This window comes from Callorhinus ursinus, unplaced genomic scaffold (genome assembly GCF_003265705.2).
Source record: "Callorhinus ursinus isolate GAN/ISIS: 27379988/994484 unplaced genomic scaffold, GSC_fseal_2.0 scaffold17, whole genome shotgun sequence".
Lineage (NCBI taxonomy): Eukaryota > Metazoa > Chordata > Mammalia > Carnivora > Otariidae > Callorhinus > Callorhinus ursinus.
In genome coordinates, this window is record NW_027397079.1 from 1,457,377 (window position 1) to 1,482,925 (window position 25,549).

Sequence of the window (25,549 nt, forward strand, 5' to 3'; positions counted from 1 at the left end):
GGCGGTCACTAAGGCCTTTGGAGGTCACACGGTGTCTCTGCAGAGTCTTACGTGGGGCTTCTGCTTTGCATGTGGACTTGAGTTTCAGAAGAAGTCAAGATACACAGGCTGGACATCGAAAAGTTGGGGTGTTGTCTGTGTGATAGGAATTGCCTGATTTCCTTGGACGACAATCAAAGAATCATCTATTACTTTATCCACATATGCCCTCGACCTTCCAGGTAAACAAGCAAAAGACAGCCTCAGCCCTCAGGACCAGGGAGCAAAACTGTGCAGTTACCTGAACACAGAGGAGGGGACCTATATTTACCGGGCAGGCCATGGACGAGCCCCAAGACTGCCACATGCTCTCTCCTCCAAAGGCACCTGCGTTCCAGTAATCCCTGCCCCTCCCACAGAAACACGCCCCCATGCACTTTCGTGGGGTGGGACTGCAGAGTGACCCGCAGTTGTGGGCTCCGTGTCTGCTCCATCACTGAACTCGTCAAGGGGCTGAGTCCTGGTAGGACAAAGACGAGACCACATACCCCAGACTCACAGTCCAGGATTCTTACACTTTATGACTGTCTGCGGCTGACGCTATCCCTCCATCTCCTACCTGAGATACAGGCATGACTAGAGGATGCAGGTGCATGGCTTTTGGGTCAGAGATCCACACAGGAAATTCCTGTCCTGTCTTCGTGGGAACAGCTAGCAATTGTCACTGGTCACTTAGCCCCCTGTGATCTAAATAACCAGTGAGTAAACAAATCAGTGAATCAGTCAAGCAGAACTCGAGGTACCACAGAGGTCCCCCAACCGTGGACACTGCCTCCCACGCCCCGGCGACCAGCCCACGCCCTCCACGGCTTGCCCACTGCACACCAGTGGCATGCCCCCTGGACCTCTGCTCAGCCTTCTGACGGGGCCCCCACGGCACTTCCCACCCTCTCTCCACCCCACCCTCCAACTCCTCTGATGTTCTTTCTAAAAATATAGCCCCCCAAATACATAGGATGGAGTTAAATATGATAAAAAATAGAGCCTAGCCCCAGCATGCCCTCCTGGCAGCCTCTCTTGGTTTCCTGTTAGCAGGGAGCAAAGGTTCCATCCCTGCAGGGATGACAGCCCTGGATGACCTGACCCAGGCTGGCCTCCCAGCTGCCTTGAGAGCCCCAGTTGGTGCCCAGTCCCCTGACACCCTCTCACTGCGTTTGCATGTGCCCTGCCCAGCCCAGAACCCGCTTCCCTGGGTTTCTGTATGTGATTCCTGGTTATGCCTTGAGATGCAACTCAGAAATCATTTCTTCCAGGAAGACTTTTGTGATTCCTTCTTCTTCTAATCAGTTTAGGTGCCAACATAAATTCATTAGTCCTGAGGCACCTGGCTGGTTCAGTCGGTGAAGCATCTGTCCTCAGCCCAGGTCATGATCCCGGGGTCCTGGGATGGAGCCCCACATCGGGCTCCCTGCTCAGTGGGGAGCCTGCGTCTCCCTCCCCCTCTGCCCCTCCTCCCACTTGTTCTCTCTCTTTCTCTTTCAAATAAATAAATGAAAATCTTAAAAAAAAAACTCACATTGGAAACGAGAGGAATGTGACCATAAAATCCTGTGTATACATTTCAGTTTATTGGTTATCTAGACTTAATCATTTCACATACACCATCTTTAAAATGCAGTTAAAAATTATCGTTTGTTACTGTTGTAACTTCAGATTTTCGTTCTTTGCTTCTGGGTTCCAAGAAGCACTTGAGACAACTTAATACAATTTTGGACTTATACAAAAATGGTTTCCAGTTAGGAATTTCTAGATTCTGCAGAATTAGCCTTTTAAGAAAATTATCCTGTGAAGCATGGCATGTGATTGGAAGGGAATCAGAATTCTTGCTACCCGCACATCCTTCCTGTTGTGTTGCGAGTGGCTGCACGGTGGAGGAGGAAAGCATTGTCATTCTGAGGAATGTTGGAAAATCTCCCCTGGGATGGTTGACTTCATGTGTCAGCCTGACTGGGCCAGATATTTAGTCAAACACTCTCCTGGATGTTTCTGCAAGGGTTTGGTTTCTTTCTGCTGAGTGAACATTTGAATCAGTGGGACAGAGAGAGCAGAATGTGCTCCCTCACCTGGCTGGGCCATGTCCAATCAGTCGAGGGGCTGAATAGAACAGAAAGTTGACCCTCCCATTGGTAGGAGAGAATTCGTCCTGCCTGACTCATCAAATTGGGAAATCAGCATTTTGCTGCCTGGTAACTTCCCCGTGGGGAAACGTGGCCAGGCCTCAGCCCCAGGCAGCAAACTTCTTACCTCCCAGAGCCCACACCCTCCCCTAGGCTGTGGACCTCAGAAAGGGAAATCCAGCCTGACTGCCCCCACCAGGGCCTGAGATCGGGTCCCGGCCACCAGGACCACATGCCGTGGTGGGGGACGGGTCCATCAGGCCTGTCGAAGTGAAAGGAGCTGGAAGGCAGACGAAAGTCTGGAAACTCTGTTTTAGTGCAGCAGCAGCACGGTGAGTGCTGGAAAAGCCCACAGAGAGGGGAGGGACATGTCAGACTTCAGAGGCAGCGCAGCGGTGAGCGGTAGCTGCGGGACCCGAGACTCAGCAGTCACACGGCCCGAGGGCTGGGCTCATCCCAGCGTGAGCTGTCAGGGCCACGGAAGTCTGCGGGGTTGGAGCGTGCGGCTCTGGGTCAAGGCATCCATGCTCTCCCAGGAGTGTCCGCAGCTCACGCCCTGCAGGAAGCTGTTCTGAGGAGAGCAGACACTCTCTCAGCAGAGGTCACCTGCTCTGGAGCTGAGGTCCCCACCTGGAGTCCAGGGGTCCCTAACATAGTCAAGAGTCGGGGCAGCATGAATGCCGATGTGTCACACAGTGTGTATTTTTACTAACTTCTGACTGTAAGAAGTCCTTCGGTTACAGACGCAGGCAGCAGGGCGCGTTCATGATGGCGGAGTCTGCGACTTCATCGAGTATTGAACTCAAGACAGTGGCGGCCGCTCAGTTCTTGACGCTATTTCAAAACATCCCTTAAATGCATCAGGCTTGGAAATAACAGTGGTTATTAGTCCTGCTGTCAGATCTCATTGTTCGCCACGTTAATACTCACATCTGTGTCACAAAGACGTTTAACATTCTGATAACCGTGGTTCAATGTAAGTTCTTTAATCATCTGCATTTTATTTTTGGTGGTTAAAACATTATTTTGAGGAGGAGGCTGTAGGCTCCGCCAAACTGCTGAGGGGTCATAGCACATGGAAAGGGTTAGGAACATAGGCTCCCCACCAGCAGGCCTCATAGTGAGATTTCTCTGCCTCTAGCAACGAGGTCAGGTATGTGCGGTGTTCAATATTGACACCATTGGGTTTTCTCATAGATAATTGATATCAGAAATTATTTTAATTTTTACTGTGCGTGTCTTCCTCTACTGAAATGTGAGGGCCCTGAGAACAGGCCCCTGTTGGGAGGGTCAGACATGCGATCAGGAACATCCAGAGCAGCGTCCACACTTAGAAGGGGATTGAGTTCGTCACACGTGAATCACCTTGCATGTCCTGTGGCTGGAAGGGCTTGTAGGATGCACAGGGATTGTACCCCTGGACTAGCTTTACTCATGGCTGGACACACTCAACAGCAGGTAATGGTATGTCTCCAAAGGGGTCTCAGGATGGGTTCTCCCCACCCCCGACACTGCTGGTCCCACAGAACGTGCCTCGTCCCCGGGTCTCAGATCACCAGCTGTGTGGCAGCAAGGATGTGGTATCAGGAAGCCCAGGGCTTGCATGATCATGGTGGCCATCCTTCCTGGGGTGCTGGTCACAGAGGCATCTCCAGCTACCTGACCGGTCTGAACCCACCAGCTCCAATGAAACCAGCTGGAAACCACACACCCCATGACTGGGGCCGACAGGCTGGGACTTCCCACCCAAAACAGTCACAAACCCGCAGTGATAGGACATCATTCATCTAGAGTTAATATACTTCACAGGACTGACCGAAGGTCACGACCATGCTCGAGGTGCTCAGGGGTACACTCCAGATGAATTAAGTTCCCCGATCACCTCATCTACCCCGACCCAGTACAGGGCTCCATAAATATTTGCTGGGCGTATGAATAATTGACTTGAGAATCTACAGTGTATAAAATATTTAGATCCATTTACATGAACAGTTTGCACTGACTTAATATTTTAAATTCAATATTTAAACTCCCCCTGTGCTTGGCTACTATCCAGTTGGGCTTTTCTTCTTTTCGATTTGTCTCTGTGGGCAGTCCCAGTTCACTTGCACCCACTGCCTTCTTTAGACGTTCCATGGGACACCTGAGCCCACCGTCTACAACACGGACCTGTGAGACAGAATACAGTAATTTACTTTCTTAAATCAATTCCACCCCAGTTCTGAGCACCTCACCCTCCTGCCTGATATACCAGAGGTCATTTTGGGGTGAGCCCAGGGCTTGGTGACACCAGCACCCCCACATCCCTTCTGCAGGGCCTCCCAAGTCTCCTGGCCTTACGGGAGCCTCGCCAGGACTGCAGCTCCCAGAGGCCCACAGACCCCCGTCCTCTGCAGGCTCCGCTCTCGTCCCTCCCCACCCGGACCCCCGGGCACTCTCCCTGTCGAGTTCGGGCTGTCACAAAGGTCCAGCCAAGGTTACCTTGGAGTTGGCTTCCCCCCAATGAAACCTCCAAGAAGAGGAACCCCAGAGCCGGCTTGCGATGGGAAGGAAAGCAGGAAAAAGACGTGCAAGTAGTACCCCAAAGATGTACCTGTGCTGTGGACCTGGTGCGGCGGTCTCCCCGGGTGCCGGCGGCCGCGCCCTAACCCGGTCCTCAGACAGCCTCTGTGCACACTTCCAAGAAGAGGCGCTCCGTGGCCCACTGAGGACAGAATCATTGCCTGCAGCCCTTCACAGTTGAATTCTCATTCTCTGTACAGGTAAGGAAACTGCCTTTCTCTAAAATTCAAGACGGCCAAAGTGGAACGCACATATCTCAAAAATGTTTCTGTAAGTGAAGAAAAAGTTCCACCACTACCTTCCTTCTGCCTTCACAAAGATACCAGAGCTACTCGAAACTCAGACTTTCAGTGAGTGCCAGCTATTTATTATATATCTTCAGGAGCAGGATGCAACTACACGGAGTGAGTTTGGCTGTTCATGGTCCTGAGTTTGGAGGAAAGGGTTGAACGAGGTTGATGGCTCGGAGCTTAATCTTTCAACTACCGTTCAGACACCAGAAATGCTACACATACACACGCACACTCTCTCTCTCAATCACAGTGAGCCGGTTTGGGGTTTAGGGATGTGGACTGTGGGATTTGTATCTCTGCTGACACTTCCGCGTGACAAGCGGTAGTAACACGTGGTAAGGAAATCCTTATGTAGAATGTAGAAAACATCTATTATTCATAGGTGTAAAGCATTCCTCTTTATGTCATTGAACAGGCTTTATTTCGCCCTAATGTAGCGATGAAGATGCTGCACTTTCTAAACATGAGAAATGAATGGAAGGGCTGGAAAATCCCGGTGGATTGATCACGGGTCCTATTATCCCTCTGTTGATCTATGTGTTATTTTTCGGATGCCAAGGAGGAAAGAGATAAGGAACAGTGAAACGGCAGATCGTATCTGATGTTATCATGAGTATGAGCAGGATACATAGGAAGGAAAAGATTCATTAGCAGAAGCAATAGAAAGCTCATCCTTGGCGGAGGCAACTGCAGGTGCGCTGAGCTCCGGAGAGTCGACCCCACAGATGCAATGGGGGAAGCTTCATTTCTGATTCTTTAAACTGTCTCCTTCTGCAATAGAAACTTGGCGTTTTCTTGATCAGTGTACTGGTGTATCGTAGGTCATTCATTTGCTTCCATTTTGATCAATCACACACCACTAGCCGAATCCAATCCACAAATACCTCTATCACGCCTAACACCTGTAAAATACCAAAGAGGTGCTTCGTACAATGAGAGGGAACAGAACGTGAAATAGATTTAGGGGCTGCAGATCGATAAATAATGTTCAAAACTTCTCTACCGAGACTTGCTAGTTAACATTTAATCTCTTCTTGAATAACGTTAAGTTCTTACAAAATGTTCTATGATTCATAAAAGAGCCAACGTTCTTTTCTGAATATTTGCAGCATGAGCTTAGATCTTAGATCTTAATTGTGAGGATGCAGGAGGCTCTCCCACGTGTTCCTTCTTGCAGACTGGAATTTAATTGTCTCTGTGAGAGGGTTTCTAAAACGTAACTTCTGGCAAATGGTACTTAAAAAAAGATGAATATCTTTGGCATGTGGGGCCGCTCAAGGAGCAGGTACTGTGTGCTTTTCAAGAGATACTCAGAGGGTCTACATCTGTATTTCTTGGGTTTGGAGGACAGAGCATGGAGCCAAGTCCCTGAGTCAGAAATGCTGGGGCAAGTGCAGGTGTTGGAACTCACCCAGGTGCTTCAAATGCACGTGTCCAGCATCCAGAACGAGACAGTGTGCACTCAGCATAATTTTGGGATCACATGGCGAGTACTTTGGGGACCAGTGCCAACAAAGAAAGACATTCAGTTTCTCAAGCATTCAGCCCAAGGTCCATGTTCTGTGATAGGACAGTCGGCAGACCCTGCAAACACTCTAATCCCATCTTTTTCCGATCCCATTAGAGGAGCCCAGGACACAAGCATGCGACTGAGACTCTTGGAGCCCATTACACTCCTGTGACGTGTCCCTCAGGCCAAACCAAATGAGTGCGGCCACGTCACTGGTCCCAGAAAAGGCACGAGGGGTCAGAAGCCTCGGTGCCATGAGAATGGCAGCTCCCAGCCCAGCTCCAGCTCTGGATCGGGGCACCCAGCTCCCCGGCCACGGCCACCACTCAGGCCTCCCGTGCCTCCCCAGACGGTGGAGCCCTGGGTGCAGACTCGGAGGCCCCAGCTGGGACGCTTTCCCAGCAGGTGGTGGCAGCAGGAGCCCCCACACGTGGCGGGCGGGACACTGTTCCTCCTGAAAACGGTCTGCCAAGGCCTAGCTCTGCAGGTGGGGTCCTGGCCTCCGGCTGCCCCAGCAGGGAGCTCTGTTGTCCCTATTGGCTGCGAATCCAGGCACAGCCCCCAGTAGGAGTGTGGCCTTCCCCTGCAAGGAGCGCAACATGGGGAGATACCTGACTGACTGCAGGAGAGCTTGTTTCGTGCGTGGTTAGCTTCTGAGCGAGTTTGGCGCCGCGTTTCCTGGGGCCGATGAGGAGCCCGGGCCTCTCCAAAGAGGCTGCGCTATGGGGCCAGAGTGCCAGTGGGGCTCATCTCGTCTAGCCCCAAATGCCTACTAATGCTCCCCCTCTTCCTGTGAGAACCAAGTTGGTCTTGTTTCTAGCCTTACATTCATTAGCAGGCAGGTGTGGCATTTAGAGATGTTGGTGCTTCTGTTCTGTGTTTTTTATAATTGCACGCACCTGGTGCTAATGGAATATTAAACCACAGGCTACATTTAGGCAGAAACGTGGGCTGGGTTTTATATGCATGGTGGTGCTTTTCAGACACGTTAATGAAGTTGTGCTTGGAGTCTGTATTCAGGCCATCACGTCTGTCCCCTTAGAACATAATGTATATTTTAATTTTTTTAAGATTTTATTTATTTGAGCGCGAGAGCATAAGCAGCGGGAGCTGGGGAGGTAGAGGGAGAAGCAGGTTTCCCGCGGAGCAGGGAGCCCGATGCGGGGCTCGATCCCAGGACCCTGGGACCATGACCTGAGCCAAAGGCAGACGCTTAACGACGGAGCCACCCAGGCGCCCCCACAATAATAATATTATTTTAATAATTGACTAGGTTTGGTGTGCTGCCCGTACCCTGGGTAGGGCACAGGCACTGGGGGGCGGGGGCAGGAGAACAGGTGTTTCTGTAACGTTCAGGATACATAGCATGGCACTAGGGATGGGCGCATGTCGGGGACACACCTGTCACTGCACCGACCCTGCCTGGGGTCCCCGGCAGAACGTCTCTGGGTTCACCCCGGAACTGACATCACTGCTTCTCTGGGGCCAGGGCTCGGGGTCAGAGCATCTTCTTTAATGAAGGGTGACGTCGGAACACAGCAATGGGAGCTGGCCGGCAAGCCAGAGTGTTGGGAGCAGTTTCCGAAGAGCGCGGTAACCTCCCGCTTTGGCCCATGTGCATCCTCCCTTGCGTGTTCTTCTCTCCAGGCCATGCTCCTTGGTGACTCAGCAGGCAGTTTTCCTCCACGTGCCCTTCGCCTGGGCCCGTGAAGGACACGCTGCCCTGCACTGGATGGCGGGCTGCACCGATACCGGAACTGGCACGGCAGGGAATTTGGAGCAGACGCGTCATTGACTAGGACAGAGCAGGAGCTCACAGACAACCTCACGTTGGCACTGTCCGTGTTCCTTGTCTGTGAGTTTGTCAGGAGCAGGGATCCTTCTGCAGAGGCCCCCAGCTCCTGATGGTGCTGCCAGCCCGGCCCACCACCACCGCCACTCTCAGCTCCCGGAGCACCGCCCATTTTCTCGCCGCACACATCGCTCCTGCTGGGCTTAGCGACACCGGGGCTGCAGAGAAGCCTTGGCCGGGGGCTCTGACCTCTCGGCACAACCGCCATCAGCCATCCGACCGGTCACTGTCAGCCGGGTGCGCACAGCAGGCTCATGTCAATGCTTGGCTCCTGCTTCAGGATCGGTGGCCACGTTTCCCGGCACAGTCACCTTGAGGTCATGGCAATGTCATTCCCTACCATGGGGATGGGGGCCTTGCAACTTCCTTATCGAACTTCCTTATCGAACTGCACAGAGAGGTAGGCCCTGTCTGGGATGTGATCATTGGACTCTGAGCATCAGGAAGGGTAAGTAGGTGGGGAGTGAGGTACTACTGTTACCCTTGCAAGTAGCATTTGCCTTACTGACTTACTAACTTTTTCATGGAAGATCATTTTTTTTTCCATGAACAAAAAGACAGTCGCGACTCCAGATACGTTAACTTACACAGATCACCGGCCACACATTCCCTGTTTGCCACGTGTGAAAACTCATGAAAATCCATGATTTCACTGTCAAACATAATACTGTCTGAGAATTCACCCCCTCCCCAAATTTTGATAGTAAAAATGTAATTCTGGTACAACTTTAGTATAGACTTCCTTCACCATTAAATGCCCCAGGTTAAACCAAATACACACACGTTTTCTCTGGAAAATCCAAGTTCTTATTATGTAAAGCGAGTTTTAAATATTTAAAAGGAAAACAGGAAGCGTCTCAAGCAGTGAAACGCTGTCATCTCTTTGTTTTACCATCTACAAGATGCTAAATGTTGGTTGGACTATAATTTCTTGCTAATTAACACATTTGAAGTAGATGTCGTTGCTGCCAACTCATCCTTGCTGCCCTAGAACTTGGATGGCCCACCTTGTTTTCTGTAACTTCAGGGAAACCGTTGTTTGCGTGGCTATGGGATATGGTTTCTGTGTCCTCTCTGATTTACACTTATGTTTGAGACTAACATTAATTAAAGTGTCAAAATGGCTTTCATCTTTTATGTTGACTCTTTCGCCTTCAAAGTTTGGTTTCTCCAACATGCAGACTCTCATTTAGGCATTCATGGACTTGATTGCTTTAATTCTTTTTGTGCTGTGGTCTTTGAAGCTCTAATTAGCAGAGGGCAGTGAGTTTAAGTGTGGCTCTTACATTCAAACAGAGCGGTGAGGCTTGCCGTTTGAAATATACTTCATCTTGATTACGTATTTGTGCTCTATACAATGGAATGCTAATTTTTAAATTTCCTTTTTGGCTGGCGAATGCCTTGCACAGAACACATTCAGAAACGCGGTCCAGAATGCCGGATGTGTATGGATCACTAGGCATGTATGTAAAGTATCCTTGTGTTCACATTTGAGATGACCACACCATGGAACGGTGTAGATTGGCCAGCACTTAGTTTCATCTCATTCAAGCTAACAGATTGCAAATCAAGTGTGTTCCTCCAGATTCTCCCTCCATAGATTTGTTAACCCAACACTCTGAAGACCTAAAGGCAAGTCCTAATGACCAGCTTCGTTTGCTCAATGTCATCTGTGGAACAGATGGGTGCATACGTACTCAAGTGACTGTGCAGGGCGAGAATGTTCTAGCCCAGGGCAGTCCGGTGATGCAGATGCTCTGTAACTGTGCTCTCCGCACAGGGACCAGTAGCCGTGTGGGAGCGCCGGGCACTGGAAACTCTGCTGGTGTTACGCAGGAGCTGATTTTTAATTGATGTTTAGATATTGAGATATTTCAGAAGTTAGGTCATTTAAATGTGGCTGGTGGCTGTTCGGTTGGCCATGGCAGCCTTTCTCATGCAGTATTGGGAGGCCGGGATGTGCCCGACTGACAGCCCTTTAGACTCAGGACTCTGGGAAGTTCCTTCTGAAAGGGTTTCCAAATGAGGTCAATTCAACCCCACATATATCTGGGAAGTACTGTTTTTGCACGCCTCTTCCCAGCCCCTTTATTCACCTCTAGGCAGGAAGAACTAATCCACCTGAGACAATTTCCTTTGGGCCTCACTGCTTTTATTTAATGCAATTTTTACAGAAATCTTCCAAAACTGGATTCTATGCATGGCTCCTTCCAGCTTAAATCATGTAATTAACCTTTTCTTGATGGCACAAAGGTGTATGTTGGCACCAAATACACTCAAGAAGGAAGGCACTTTGCTGAGCTGCCTCTTTCCCTGGACCCCAGGTTTTTGAGGTGACTCTCCCCAACTGCTCTGATCTCCGGGACACAAGCAAAACCCAAACTAACTTGGTAATTGGATTAGAAGACACAGATATGTGTTAATCTAGGAAGCCACTGGAACAGCCACCAGGGATTTCCATCCTGGTTTACACACAGTAAAGGAAATCCATGACAGGCTTCTAAAACCAAAAGGATGTTCATGCCTGAACTCAATTAAAAAAAAAAAATAGGTCTTCAGACACCTTAAGATATTAAGTTAAATAATCATTTCATTTTTATTTCAAAATTCTTATTTGATCACTTACATTTAAGTAAATTTTATGTGATTGTTTAGAAACCTTTCTCTGTTGGCAGAGAATTCAGTAGCATTCTCTTGTTAAATTAAATTTTCAATTTTCAGTTGTATTTAAGGTTTGCCTGATATGCATATAGAAAATGATAGATAACAATGCCTGTAATTAATAAGTATTAGCTCTGGTGAGTATATTCTAATTGTGTATTCATATACACAGAATTAAGACAATTATTATCCCCAAACTATCCAGCTGAATAATTGAATGGTTTTCTTGAATATGTATAATGATTTCTTTGTTTATTTTAATTTTTGACAGCAACTTAACATAATCAAATCATTTTAAATTATTTCTTTACTATAGTCCCAAGCTTCTAATTCTAACTATAATGAGCCATTTAGGAATACACAATTCTACCCCACAAGATCGTAGGTACCAACAAATAATTGTCATAAGAGCAGACTGATGAATGAGTGAAAACACTGATTTACATCAGTTTTTCAAAAATTCTGTCTCAGCATTATTTTATTTACCTAAAATAGTTTATGTGCTGCAGTTTTGATTTACTGAAGGCTGACAGCTGATTCTTAATTTTTTAAATTATAAAATTCAAAAGCATTCAATTAACCAGGAATATAAATGTGATTTGTTCTGCTATAAATGTCCCATTCAAAATCCCATGGGGGACTATGTCATATGGATATAGGACCCCTCTAAGGGACAGTGGGTACGTTCAAGATGTATAGTAAATGCCTATCTTATACCTTAAAATACAAATCCCATCTTGAGTCCTATATACTAACATGTGAGAATAAGTCTGGTATCAGCATGCCTGGAAGTTTTCATGTGTATTTCTAAATCTGTTTCTTTAACTTATAGAGTATTTATTATTCTCAAAACAGTAAGCATCATTTATTTCTGTTAAATCTATGTGTTGGATTTATGGTGGGGCCATTGCAAGGGGAATCAATCATGTGGACAAGGGATAAGTATTTTCAGGGGCTTAAAAATGTATCTGTCTCTCCTTTCCCCCCATGCATGTATCTCCCTCCATGGAGATGTGGGTTGCTCAGATCCCAGGGGTGGGAAATCCTCAAACGTTCCACCAGAACTTGTCCTGGGCCCTTAGCTAGTCACCCGGCTGTCTCGAGGGGACCTACTACTCTGGATGGCAGCCCCAGGTCTCCCGTGGACCGTCTATGAGACTGAGGACACTGCCAACCCGCTTCTACATCCTAGGATTTCCGGAAGATCAAATGCAGTGATTCATGTCCAAAGTAATACAGTGTTTGTACTTAGTAAGTGCTCATCAACTAACTGTTAGCTATTTCCAAGAAAACTTTGTATAAATAGACATCTTTATCATATTTGTTCAAGGACTTTTTTCCATTGGTGTTCAAGCACGAGAGAACACTTCTGGTGTGAGCAGGCTGCGTCTGGGTCTCTCAGCCCGCAGCGGCACCTGCTGGCCCGGCCGTGTGACTACAAATCATGTGCTAACAGAGGGACAGCATCCCCTCCCTCTCTCCAGTTGGCTGGTCAGTGCTGAGAAGGGCTTCGAACATCACTGTTACTCAGCTGAAACAGAGAAGAAAAATTTCCCATGCAAAGTTTTACTATTTAGGATGCAAAACTTGGGTGCTCTGCCAGAGGGCTGATCGGCCGGAGGGAAGGATTCATTTCCTATCGCTTGGCTTCCTCAGTTCTGTAAGGCAGAAACATGGGGGTTCTGCAATGCTCCGGTCCCTTCTGAACTTCCTGTGAACTGAGGAAATGTCTCATTAGATGAGTAAGCAAATATCAGAAGGCCTCTTTCCCAAAAATGGTTTCACTATTTTCCATCCTGTAAGGAATTGAGAGATAATTGCAATTAATTTCCTCTTACTTGGTCTCAACCCCATCAGCTAACAGCCCTTCAAATAATTCGCGTCACGGAGTGGGAGTACATTCTAAAATTTCTCTTGCTGCCAGATGTATTTCATTTATTTTTATTTTTTTAGAAAACTTGGAACTGATCCTATTAAGAAGAAATTCTTGCTGAAACGGTAAATGGTTCTCTCACTTACATTTGCAACGGGCAAGGAAGAATAAAATCAGATCCAGCCATGAGAAATCAGACTGAGCTCAATACAGGGTCAGGGAAAGAGGGAAAGAATCATTATAACCAACAACTGGCGAGGACCGATGTCCCAGTTCTGCCACCTCATCCTGGCTGACCTTAGGAAGATGTTTAAACCCAGCTGAATCTGTTTTCTCATCTGGGAAATGGAAATCCAAATGTCATGTACCCGGCAAGGTTGTCTGCAGCTTAGGTAGGGAATAAAGTATAAAGCGCAGACCCCATGCCACCCAGTCGTGGCTGTTTGCACACGCACTCCTGGGAGAACCATAGACAGAGAGACCTCATAAACATACGTGTGGTGACTGGGTCCCGATGAGGGGCTCCGCCCAGTCCACGGTTGCTGTGAGCTTGTATTACTTCTGCTCACTGACGGTGGACGCAGGGGTGGTTCTACGTGGCCAACACCGTAGTAGCTGCCCTTGCTGAGCGCTTGCCTCTGCCCTTCCCTTTCTGGGCTTTATCTCCCATCCCCACGACAACAGATCCCGAGCATGTAACTTTTACAGATGAGCAGACTGAGGCTGAGATAATTTAATTTGTCCAAGATCCCAGTTACCTCACTTTATGTCGGAAGCAAGGAAGAGTCAGTTCACCTCTACTAGAACCAGAACGGAAATATAGAGAATTTCCTTTTCTAGAAATTTTCAGCCACTGTGGTTTTAGGATATCCAACCAGGAGCATCAGTGTTCTGGAAGGTGCACTGTCATAATACGTCAAGGTATTAAACCACTAAAATGTATCAGAGTAAGTGTATGAACATTAAAGCATATCTTTTTTTTCCATCTGGGGAAAGAAAGAGCGGTAGAACATCCATTTGATATTTTCCCCAAAAAGTAAATAACTTGAAGAGAACTCTATGACACTTAAAAAGAAACGAGATGGTATCCCTAGAAAACTATTATAATCAATTTATCCCCTGAACGAGAGCCTCCAGACCACTAGGGGAGAATCAGTCAAACTCAGAGTATCTTTTAAAGGAGCCAAGTTTTCTCAGTAATTCCTGACCCACTGATTCCAAACCCCCATTCCACTGGGCTCTGTGTCCCGTATCAAGCTCGGTGAGTCCCCGCAGAGTAACCCGCAGGCTCGGCACGGACCCACTGCATCCTCCCCCACATCGCCCGCTCTGTCCAGCCTCCAAAACTCAGCCCAAGCCCGTCTCCTCCAGAAAGCCTCCCTTTCAGCCCTGGGTCATTCTCTCCCTGGGCTTTCGTGAGGCTCCAATGTAGACTTTAGTCCTTCTGCCCTTCTCTTCAATTTGATTATGAGCAATTGGATGGAGCCAGTGTCTTGGGCTCAAGACGAATGTTTACTGGAACCAGAGAATCTTCCAGTATGATGGCAACCACGGACGGGGAGGCAGGTGACCTTGGTACCCACGCGGAGGAAATGCAAGGTCTCTGCAGTCCCTTTGGCGGCAGCTTTTGGGGTGTCCTTAGTCACGGCATTCCTAGCAACACCTCCAGTTGACTCTGTGTTGTTATAAAATTTCCTCCATGGTTTGGCATTGAAAATTAATGATTACATTGCAGGCAGTTGAATTCTGTAAGCAAAGGAAAAGCATGTATTTGGACATACTTCCTACAATGTTTAGTAGGAGACCAGAGCTGCCCAAATAAACACTTCGGTATCCGGGCTTTGCTGACATGCAGAAGAACATCACTCTTCCAGACAAGAGTATCTTTTACCGAAGCTGATCAGTAGCTTCTCTGAGTGCCCGGAAACTGGCCCCACCGTTTGCTGGTCTGGACAGACCACACTGATGTCAAACCACACTCCCACTTGAGTGGTTATTAAACCGTCTGCTTGGCGCACGGACACAGCGTGAAGACAGCATCGACTCTCTCACCTCCCTGGAAAAAGTCACTCGGCCACACCCTCCCCGGCTTGACTGAAGTCCGTTGTCCTTGATGTATGCTGAGCATTGCCCAGTTTTAATCAATTTCTCAAGAAACTGCATTGTTCCGCTGCATTTTTACAATGAAGCCAATTTAAGAATTCGTATTATCACCCTGTAGCAAATGCACTGTAAGGCAAGAAGACGTGATGCTGGATTTTCCTGTGATCGCAGAGATAAATTGTAACACTCTGTAATTTTGTTTGTATGTACAAGATATCCGTTCAGGAAGTTTCCTTGTACTAAATACATTTGGGAGATTTACCTCTGTGCCTGGGGGTGAGAGGGGCAATGTTTGCAGACAGCTGTGAAGGGGTGACCCAGCTGGAACTGGAGTCCAGGAGGATCGGTCTGCTCTGCCCGCCCTCCAGGTGTCCCAGTCCTTGAGACACACACGCTGTCCTTCACTGCTCAGTGGACACAGCGGGAGGGCGCGGCCAGTTTGATATTTTCCTGAGCACCTTTCCACTCATCTCCACAGGGCGAAGAGCAATACAACCGTGTTAAGGCAGAAGTAACTTCTTAATCTCTCTTACCGTATTTCTCGGCTGCCCTTCATTGTCACCCAGCCCCTGCCGAGACCTGACGTCTCTGCAGAAGCAGTATTTCCTCCCGGGAGCTGCCTGTGCCGCGTGCGTGCCACGCAGAGCACGCTGGGTGGCCGTGCTTACCTGCTGGTAGCTCCACAGCGTCCGAAGACGGCGTCAGAGATCGAGGTTCTCCTTGCAGGAAAGGAACGGCGCCGAACGGGTTAGCATCGAAACAAGCACCTAGCTTCCATGTGGCCATATGAAGTCCTCCCTCAGCGAGCTCTCCTCACACGTTTCCCCGGCCAGTCCCCTTACCCGTGTGTATATGTTGCACTTCGTACCTTGTTACATCAACACTGTGAAGTAGAATTAAGAAAAGCTGAGTAAGAAACAAGGTTTCCAGTAGGCCACCATTGTCAAGGAGAGAAATAGACTCTGCACAGTAATCCCCACCCAGACTGAGAAAAAGAGGGAATCGCCAAAGCTGATAACCAAACAGACGGACATGACAAGTTGTGAGAGGACAATCTACCCACACGTGTGTCCCTTCATGTCACAGAGGAGCCCAGGAGTCCTGCCCAGAAGGATGAAACGATTCGCCTGACCCGAGTTTCCAGCTTCAGCACTATTACATTCCGAGCTGGGTAGCCCTTCCGGTCGGGGGCTGTGCTGTGCCCTGGACAGGGTTTGGCAGCTCCTCTGGCCTCTTCCTTCTAGAAGCCAGTGGCACCCTGCCCCCCTCCGGTTGTGACGGCAGCAAGAATGTCTTCCAGCCCCTGCCAGGGGCCCCTTGGGAGAGAGAGGAGGTGCGACCACCCCAGCTGAGCACCACTGGTAACCCATGGACGTCTCTGACGTGAGGGTCTAAGAGTCCCCAGAGCAGAATCCCCAGGGTGGGGCTCCTTGCTCACCGCGCAGCTGGGGTCCATGTGGAGTGCTGCCCGCTAGCTGTCGCCAAACACACCGATGATGGATGGGACTGGGAACGGGGCTAGACTCCCGCCTCCTGGTATTTCTGTTGCACCTCAGTTCCACTCAGACCGACAGACGAGCACAGCCGGGCAGCCGGGCCCCTCTGCAGCCTGGATCCACTAATGCCCCGGGTCCGGGTCCGGGTCTGGCTGGGTGTTGGGCTGGAGTGCACTTGCCAACGCAGGACGGCATGCTTCCTCGAGGAGAGTGGGTCCCCCTGGCCTCCAGAGCGAGCTGTGAGGTGTCCGGGCGCAGAGCAAGCATCAGCTGCTCAGACCTCAGGCCTCGTGGCTGGGCTCCCCCACGGGCTTCCTCCAGGAGCCTCGGCTTTCAGCAGCTCTGACAGATTCCGATCTGAGCCATGGGTCTGCCTGCGGCATCAGTTAAAAAAGGACCGAGCCCTGTGGAGGCGGCTGATGAAACGGCTGGTCTAGCTGCTCCTGACTCCAATTCCTCTGGGAACAAGGTCCTGCCCTGAAGGCCAGTGTATCAACATTTTGTTGTGCTGCCCACTCAGACCTCTGCCCCTCTCCACTTGCACTGAAAACCTGGCCCGGGGCCACTTTCTGGAGCCCTTCTCCCAAATGCTGCCCACCGACTGACGTGTGAGTACAGTCCTCAGACCCCATGCTCCTCGGGCAGGAGTCCTGCTTTCTCTCCTCTCGTCTACCAGTGGCGGCTGGGCGTCCGCCTGTCCCTCTGGTCTCTGTGGTCTTTGTGATGCACCGCCCTCATCCCCGACACGCCCGGTCCCAGCCCAGGCTTCTCTCTGGAAGCTCCTGATATTCAGGCACCCCCCCCCTCCCCGAGTCAGCAGAGAGTCCGTGTCGACTCTGGGTCAGCAGCGTATTTCCAACCCCTGAAAAAGTTCTAGAGATTCTGCCTCTCACAGCTTCACTCTTTCCAGATGTTCAAAATTATTTCCAACCAAATCCTGCTGTACCCTGGAGTCTTATTCATATCAGAGCCTAAGAATAGTTCCCCTTCGTGCACCTGTACAGTATGTTTAAATTAAGCTTACAGATGGCATGCATAAGTTATTTTACTTTATGTTATTATTTGAGAAGCACAAACATATTTGTAGATTTTTTCTATGGCCAAAAATAAGCTTCCTGAGGAATGTGGGTTTTCTGTGGTTTGCATTTTACTTCTTTTACAGCAGTTCCCCTATTCTGAAATTGCGTGGCCCCTGGTGATTGGGGTGGAGTCCCCATGGAACCTTGGCCATGTCGTAAAGCTGCGGGATTTTCCATAAGCTCATCCTGCCCTAGATGTGTGCCCAGCACTATGCTGGGCATCAAGGGGACGCATATCTCCCCAGCATGAAAGAGGTCAGAGTCTGGTGAATACCCCTCCCCCCAAACAGAGGCTGCCATGGATGTAGGCATGGGGCCGGGAGGGCGGAGGGGGGCATTTCCTGGCCCGAGAGTCAGGGGACACATAAGGAAGACCTCTCGTTTCAGACGCTTGTAGAAATAACAGGAAGGAGGCAAGGGCCTGCAGGGGCACGACGTGGGGGGCCCACAGCGATGTCTGTGGGAGTGTCCGTGTGGCTGCTGGGCGTGGGTGGTCCAGTGAAGTGACGGACTAGAGAGGATGGTGCCGAACGAGGCCAGGAACGGCCAAGAAGAGGCACAACGAGGCACTCGGGACTCGGCACTGCAGGAGCGGAGCCGGTTCATAGACATCATTGCTGGAGCTCAGACTGCACTGACTTGGGGCCCGGGAGGATCGTTGTCCTGTCTGGAAGACGAGCCCAAGGGGCGCCCTTGCACAAGACGGGCCACAGAGGGGGCCGAGTGTGGAGCGGGAGACCGGGCTGTGGAGGAGAAGCGATGCCCCACACCCAGGAGGGTGTGGGCGGTCAATAGGAGCGGCGTGGAGTCATTCCCTGACAGCTCTGGAGCTATAGGAAGGGGGCCTGTCACGGAAGGTGGAGAAATAGAATGAAGTCACCCAACAGTGAAGGTAGGGGGAGCAACCATTTCAAGAAAGAAATGGGGCTCAACACAGTCACAAACTTGGGGAGTTGAAAAATGGGCCTTTGGATTCAGTGCTTGGAGGCCCTTGGGCAGAGCCGACTGTGGGCCAGGGGGCACACCTCTGTGGATCCCTACGGATCCAGGACCGAGGTTGGCAGGGTCCATGAGGGTGGGCTTAAGAGGCGGGTGGTGAGTAGGGAAGGAGGTAGAGTCCAGCAGAGCACGGGGTCTGGTGGCTTCTGAGGTTTAGTGCAAGGGAAGGTGTGGGAGCCAGTGAGGAGGAGAAGGAACAGGGGAGTGCAGTGGCTGGAGGGAGGGTCTCAGAGGCAAGAAGACCCAAGCACAGCAAGGTGCCCAGGTGAGCACACTTGTGATTCTCTGAAACCAGATGGACACAAAGGCCTTCTTACACCCACCGAACTAGTTCAGCCGCTTTGACAGCAAGGGCAGCACAGCTCAGGGATGAGGGTGTCCAGCCGCCCTGGCAAAGGCAGGGATTCAGGCAGAGGCGACGTGGGGTTGGAGGATGGTGCCCAGGACGCAAGATGAGGGGGAGATCCTGGGAGGGCGGAACGGTGCCCCTCAGCAGAGAGAAGGCCAGCGAGCAGCATGGCTGTGGGCCCCCAGCAGCCTCTGCCCAGGAGGCCTGCCCACGTATCCTTAAAACAGTGGTAAGTGTGTCTGGGCTGGGGAACCTGCTATGCACATCGCTGAATCTCTGAATCTCCTAGAATAATGCCTTGAACATGGTCCGTGTTCAGTCATTTTCCTTTAGAGGTTGATCAACATTGGGGGAAAAAATCTTTAAAGTAAAAAAGGTGATTTCTGATGTTCCTCTCATGCAGACAGAGTTCGAAGCCTGCGCTTCCAGTAACTGCCCTCCTCCGTCTGTTTTCCACCTTCCCAAGTCTCTTCCGATGCATTCATTTAAAAATGTATCCACGGCGTAAATCTTCATGTGCAGTTTTTATGCCTTCAAACCCAGATCATCCTGACACGACAAACTCATTTTGTTCTGTCACTTGCTGATTTTTATTTGGAATGACACTTGAGGTTTTACTTATTAGGAGAACCTATTGACCCAGGTCACACCGTCACTGAGGGAGATCGCAGGAAACAGGCGAGCGCGTTAAAATCCCCAGGAGCAGAAGAGCGGAAACGACGTTGATGAACAGCTTCCTGTGCGTCTAACCTTTTTTCATACACAGGTTCTCCTTATAAAGATATTCCACCTCTACCTGGATAGAGCTGAGTAGGTCCTGCTTTACCGCGGTGCGACAAAATGAGCATCGCCCGTGACGTTGCCCTGCATGAAAATGGGGTCGTGGCTGCTATCTGTCCCGCTGAGTCCGCAGTTACTCAGTGGTCACTGTTGCGGCATTTGGGGCGCTTTCTAATTCCCCACTCTTGTGAGTATATCTGCGTGGACCGTCTCTGAGCGCAGGGGTGCCCCAGAGTTTGCCTTATCTTCTCAGGCCCCACATTCTGCAAAGGCTCGTGGGTCATGGGCAGTGAAGGGTGGACCAGGTTTCCAGGGAGCGGAGGATGCTTCCGCTGATGGCACGTTGACTTTCCTTACAGCCGTCTCCTATGCGAATTACAAGAAAACGCCGCCGCCCGTCCCCCCACGCACCACCTCCAAGCCTCTGATCTCGGTGACCGCACAGAGCAGCACGGAATCCACGCAGGATGCCTACCAGGACAGCCGCACGCAGCGGGCGTCCCCGTGGCCCCAGGATAGCCGCGGCCTCTACAACTCCACGGACAGCCTGGACAGCACCAAGGCCATGAGCCTTGCCCTGGAGACGGCCGCGGCCCAGCGCCTTGCCTCCGACAGCCAGAGCAGCTCCGTGCGGACCAGCGACAAGGCCATCCTGGTGTCCAAGGCCGAGGACTTCCTCAAGAGCCGGCGCTCCTCCATCGGGATCCAGGTAGCCTCCCTGTGCCCCGCGGCCAGGCCGCCTGCCCCCGGGCTCCGCAAATAGCGTAGACTGAGACGCAGCGACCCTGCGGCCCGGGGTCCTTAGCAGGGAGAGGCGAGAGCGAGGTCTCAGCTGCGGGGCCAGCCGGCAAGTCAACAGCCGGGGGACCGCCCCAGGGCATCTCGGGTCCCCGTGTCACGCCTGCCCCTGCCACCCAGACACCCCCACCCCAGGGCACTTTCTAGGGGCCACCTGCTGCTTACCGAGTGTGGAGACAGCTTGTTTTGATACTTCGGAAGGATGGTTCCTTGGTTGAAACCCAGTTTTTCAAAAGCCTTTCAGTCTTGTGCCCCAACAGCGGAGTGGGGGGGGAAAGGGCATTGGGAATATAGCGGTAGAAGTTTGAAAAGGCCTCTTTGGTGCAAAACTGAGGCGTGCTCACAGCTGCTCAGGCCAGGACTGCAAGAAGGCACTTCTTTCACCGGCCACAGGGCACTCTGGGTGTTTAGTTGTGGTGGTAGAGCCGGGCCCCGTGGTTGCAGACCACCGCGGGCTGACCCACACCCGCTGAGGCCCCAGACTTCTCCCCGAGACACAGACTTGATGTCTCGGGGCGGCCCCTCACTGCGTCCGGCTAGCCCGCTCCCCAGCCCCAGCACGGCGTGGGATACGCCTCATGCTGACAACGTCTTGTCTCGGCCACTATCCCCTATGAGATCGCGTTGCACAGCAAGGCAGTGTCCTTGCCGAGTCCTTTGCAAGCGTGGTCCACTCTTGCTTCCTGTCACCCCTCCACTCGGCCTGTGTCCAGCCGGAAGTCCCAAAACCAGAAGGCTTCGTGGCCAGGGAAGAGGGTGAGCGGAGCTCTGCCTGAGAGCCACGCATGCTCGGTGCTGGCGTGAAGGGGCTCGGCGTCCTGGGCATCCTGGGGACATGGGAGAGCAGGCTGGGGCGCCTGCCCGCTTGACTAGGTCCTCTGAACCAGGTCTCCACACTGTGGCTTCGTTGTTTTGTTTAGGATTCTGAATTCCCAGAGCATCAGCCATACCCAAGGTCAGATGTAAGTACCAAAATATACTCCAAAGCCAAGTACGCATGAATTTTTATTTTATCTCCCTTTTTTGGATTATTCATACAACTGCTCTGTCACCTCTCTCTGTCCTGATTCTATATGCCAGGCACTATGCTAGGTGCCCCCATATTACTGCAGGGAATCCTCATGTCCCCCAGTGATGTGTAATTAGCCCCACATTGATGAGGACCAAGATGGGGCTCAAATAGGGACGTAAGTCGCTGCGGCCAACAGGCTTGCCGGGGCCGTAGCGCTAGTCTGTGGGAGGCCAGGGTTCAGACGCCGGTCCCTCTGGCTCCAAAGTCATGTCTCCAGAGAAGATGTGCGAGGTACGCAAGTTAACAAGGCCGACTGCACATTCCAGGTGCTCGTGTACCCTCTGGCCTCTCCCCTGCAACCTGACACTGGCTCCCTCTTGGCTGCCCCCACCAGCCCGGGCAGGACGAGGCTGGGGGTGTCATCTTCTGGCTTTATCTGAGCAGAACAGACCTGGGAGCAGCGGGTCATCAGCGGGTCGGGGGCGCCACCCCTCCTCCCTGCACTTCATCGCCCAGAAGCCCCAACACCTGTCCTTGCCCCCTGGCCCTTTCTGCTTCCAGCAACCACGCCTTTCCTCCGTGGGAAGGTCCTTCCTCCCCTGCCCTCCGCTCCCTGTGGCTCACGCGTTGACCCCTCCCCGGAAGCCTTTCTGGCACTGCCCCCCACACCGCGTGTCTGTGAAGGCCCGGCTGCCCCCCGCCTCTTCACCACCCAGCGCCTAGCACAGTGCCTGGCACATAGCAAGTGCTCGGTCAATGTTGGATAAGTGGGTGCGCGGGTGACGGTGGGTGAGTGTTCCATGAACACCAGTGTGAGTGCACGTGTGCAAAGGGTCCGCTGTCTTCCGTGGCAGTAAGGGAATGCACAACATCATGTGAGCGTGTACCGTTGCCATTATCAGACTGACGTGGATTGAAGAGCCAATAGAAAACATGGCCAGAGAAGCTCAGGTATTAGAATAAATACGAGTCAAAGAGATGAAACGCAGCCGAGCGTAGGGAGCCAACTCACAGCGAAGCACGAAGAACCAGAGTGAGGGAGACTCCCCCGGGACATGTAGAGGCCCTGGAGGACTGGCTGTGAAGGCATGACTCAGAAATAACAGAGAAGCAGGCTCGTGGACATTGCCGTGTCTCGGGCTCTCCAGCACGTGCTCCTTTTAACCTCGTTGTAACCCCAGGGGCCAGTCATTATCCAGGTTACCAAAGGGGAAACTGAGGCTCAGGGATAAGTGACTTGCCTAGAGGGTCACAGCCGTGACACTCACAGGCAGGACAGAGGGCAGCTTTGTTGCAAAGCCTGCAGGGCACCTGCTTCCCAGAGGACACGGGGGGGGGGGGGGAAGGGTCGGTGCGGGGCCCGTCCCCTGAGCTGCGTGGCAAGAAGCGACCTGCCCCAGTTTGTCTGTCCTGTAGCTTGTAGGGAGAGCGGCTAGCACACTGCACACTCAGCCAGCGCTCACGGGGCTCTGCCAGCTGACCGACCGCTGCCCGCTCTCGGGCGCTCCTGTCTAGTGCAGACGGCAGAGGATGGAGATCGCATTTCCCACCCGTTTCTGCGGGTCTGGGGGTGCAGTTCCAGGCCCTGCCGCAGGGGCTGGCCCGGTGACGAGAGCCCACGGCGCCCCTCCCTCACGTTTCCTCATTCAATGCTGCTATGCACCTCTTTCCTCTGTGTTCCCGTTCCGCGTATCCGTGGTGCATGTGTCCCTGCAGAGCTTCTCCTTTTCTTGTGCGTGTGTCTGTTTGTGAGAGTCCATTGGAAGTGTCTCCCGTTCCCGGACACTGCAGTTTGGATTAACATGCGGGGGTTCCTCGAGCCCACCTGCCTCGGTTGCCCCGTCTTTAAAGTGGGAGCAATTACTGCTCTTCCGTCACCTTCGCCAGGTTGGGAGGATGAACAGCGCAACTGCCACAGGCCTCTTCTTATTCGGCTCAAGTGTCCAGCTGAGAGCACGTCAGTTTGCCTGCTAAGGCGGGTTTCTCCCTCCCCGACCTGAGCTGTTTCGCGTTCAGGCAAGCCTCCCACCACCTGCTCTTGGAAGTGCGGGTGCTGCTTTGGGCATTTCTCAGCAGCAAGGCTGGTAGATTGCATTTCACTCCTGGACTTATGACAAGTCCCCAAAGGAAATACGGCAACCGTGCCCTGAGGCAGCGCACCTGCCCAGCTATGTGCTCGGTTTTGAAGGCAGAGCATAAAAGATCTGGATTTAGACAGCAGAGACCTGCGGTCGGAGCTGCAGCCGATGTTGGTGGTAATGGCTCCCTGTCTGGGTGCTTCTCTCGGGTCTGGGAAGCAGGGGCTCAGACTGCAGCTGATCAGCTTTGACTTCCCACAAACACCTACCATGCAGGAGATGGGGACCTGGGCACACAGGGGCCGCCTCTTGTCCAACTCACACGACCCAACATGCACGTGCTCACACACAGGTGCATGCACACTCACACTCATGCACACACTCCCGTGCAGTCATGCTTACATTTCTGCGCAAACATGTATGCACACTCAACACACACATGCACCTGTGTGCTCACACCTGCACACATGTATTCACACTTGTGCGCACACTCATGCAGATACATGCATGCTGGTCACTCACGTGTGTATGCACAATCACACTCACACAGTTGCAAACATGTTCATGCATGTACATGTGTGTGCACAACTAGTGTGTGCAGTTTTACCCACATAAGTACACAGATGTGCTCACACACATGAACATGTGTGCACACTCATGCATGTGTGCACGCATGTACTCACCTATGTGCCTGCTCTTGCAAACCCAGTCATTCACACTTACATGTGCACACTGCCCTAATGCATGCAGTCACACACGTATACACTCACACATTCACTTACATGTACACACTTGTGTGTACAGTCCCACATGCACACACTTGTGCACATGCATGTAAACGCACACACATACACACATGCATACACACACCAGCCACACCAAGCTCCTTGTTTTGTAAACAGACCATATTTAGAAATGTCCCCCTTCCCACTTACCATCATGGCATGTGGCTCGGCTTACAAGCTCCTCCATTTTACAGGGAGAGCTGGTGCGGGGCTCCAGGCTCCACAGACCCCAGATGCTCTTGCGATGGCACCCACCACTCACAGCAGTGACTGGGGAAATGTCTGTCCCCTTTCATCAGGGAGCCCTGCAAACACATTTGCTTCAAAAAGATCTCACTTAGCACTAGTGATTCTGTTAATACATCTTTCTTCTCAATGCCTAGAACATGGCAGGTCTTGTAAAAATGAATATATGCCTTCATTTCTCAAAACTTTTAAGATCCCTTGAATTTTCAGCCAGATTCTCCTCTTGGGAAGAGATTCCTTTGATTTCCTTTCCACTGTGCAAAGCAGTAATTCCTTTCCTTTGTCTTGAATTTGACTTTTTTCCTATCCATGTAAGGGTCTCCACTCCCAGGATTTCTGAAATTGTTAAGTATTTAGCTCACCCAAGCCATATATGATTTTATCATCAGCCTTCACCTTCTGAAAACAGAAATAACATCATTTTTTCTTAGGAAAGCTTCATGTGACAAGTGCTGTAGCTCTGTGAGATCCTTCACATTCAGTATCCATCTCATCACACACCTGACCATCTTCCCAGTTGAGGTGAAGGACAGAGCGTCAATATTTGCTATGGACAAGCTTATCTGAGTCTGGCTTCCTGCAGAGTTTTACTTCAATCAAGTGAAGTGTCTCATGTCCCCTCATTTTTGAGATTAGGAAGAAAAGACTCAACAAAATTTAAGAGACTCGTAGAGAGTCGCATGGCCAGCTCGTAGCAGAATCTGGCTCCAAAGCTACACCCTCCTTCACTCAGAATGGAAGAGGGAATTCTAGCGCAGGGAATGTGGAGACTGGATGAAGGGAGACACTGTGCTGTTGTCTGGTTGTATGTTTTAGTCACTTATGTAGTGTGTGTACATGGCTGTGAATACATGCGTGTTTCATGTGTGCACACACATCCTGTGATTTTGCTGTTCATGCCACCTGCTAGTGTGCAT

General features: G+C 51.2%; 1 protein-coding gene across 1 annotated transcript in view; it reads left to right on the plus strand.

Moving 5' to 3' along the window:
* The window catches only part of DLGAP2 (DLG associated protein 2), a 729,358-nt gene that overhangs the window by 668,987 nt on the left and 34,822 nt on the right, over positions 1 to 25,549 (plus strand). The window contains exons 9-10 of the mRNA XM_073902242.1: positions 20,073 to 20,422; positions 21,432 to 21,473. Of these exons, the coding sequence (XP_073758343.1) occupies positions 20,073 to 20,422; positions 21,432 to 21,473 (392 nt within the window). The remainder of the gene's footprint in view (positions 1 to 20,072; positions 20,423 to 21,431; positions 21,474 to 25,549) is intronic.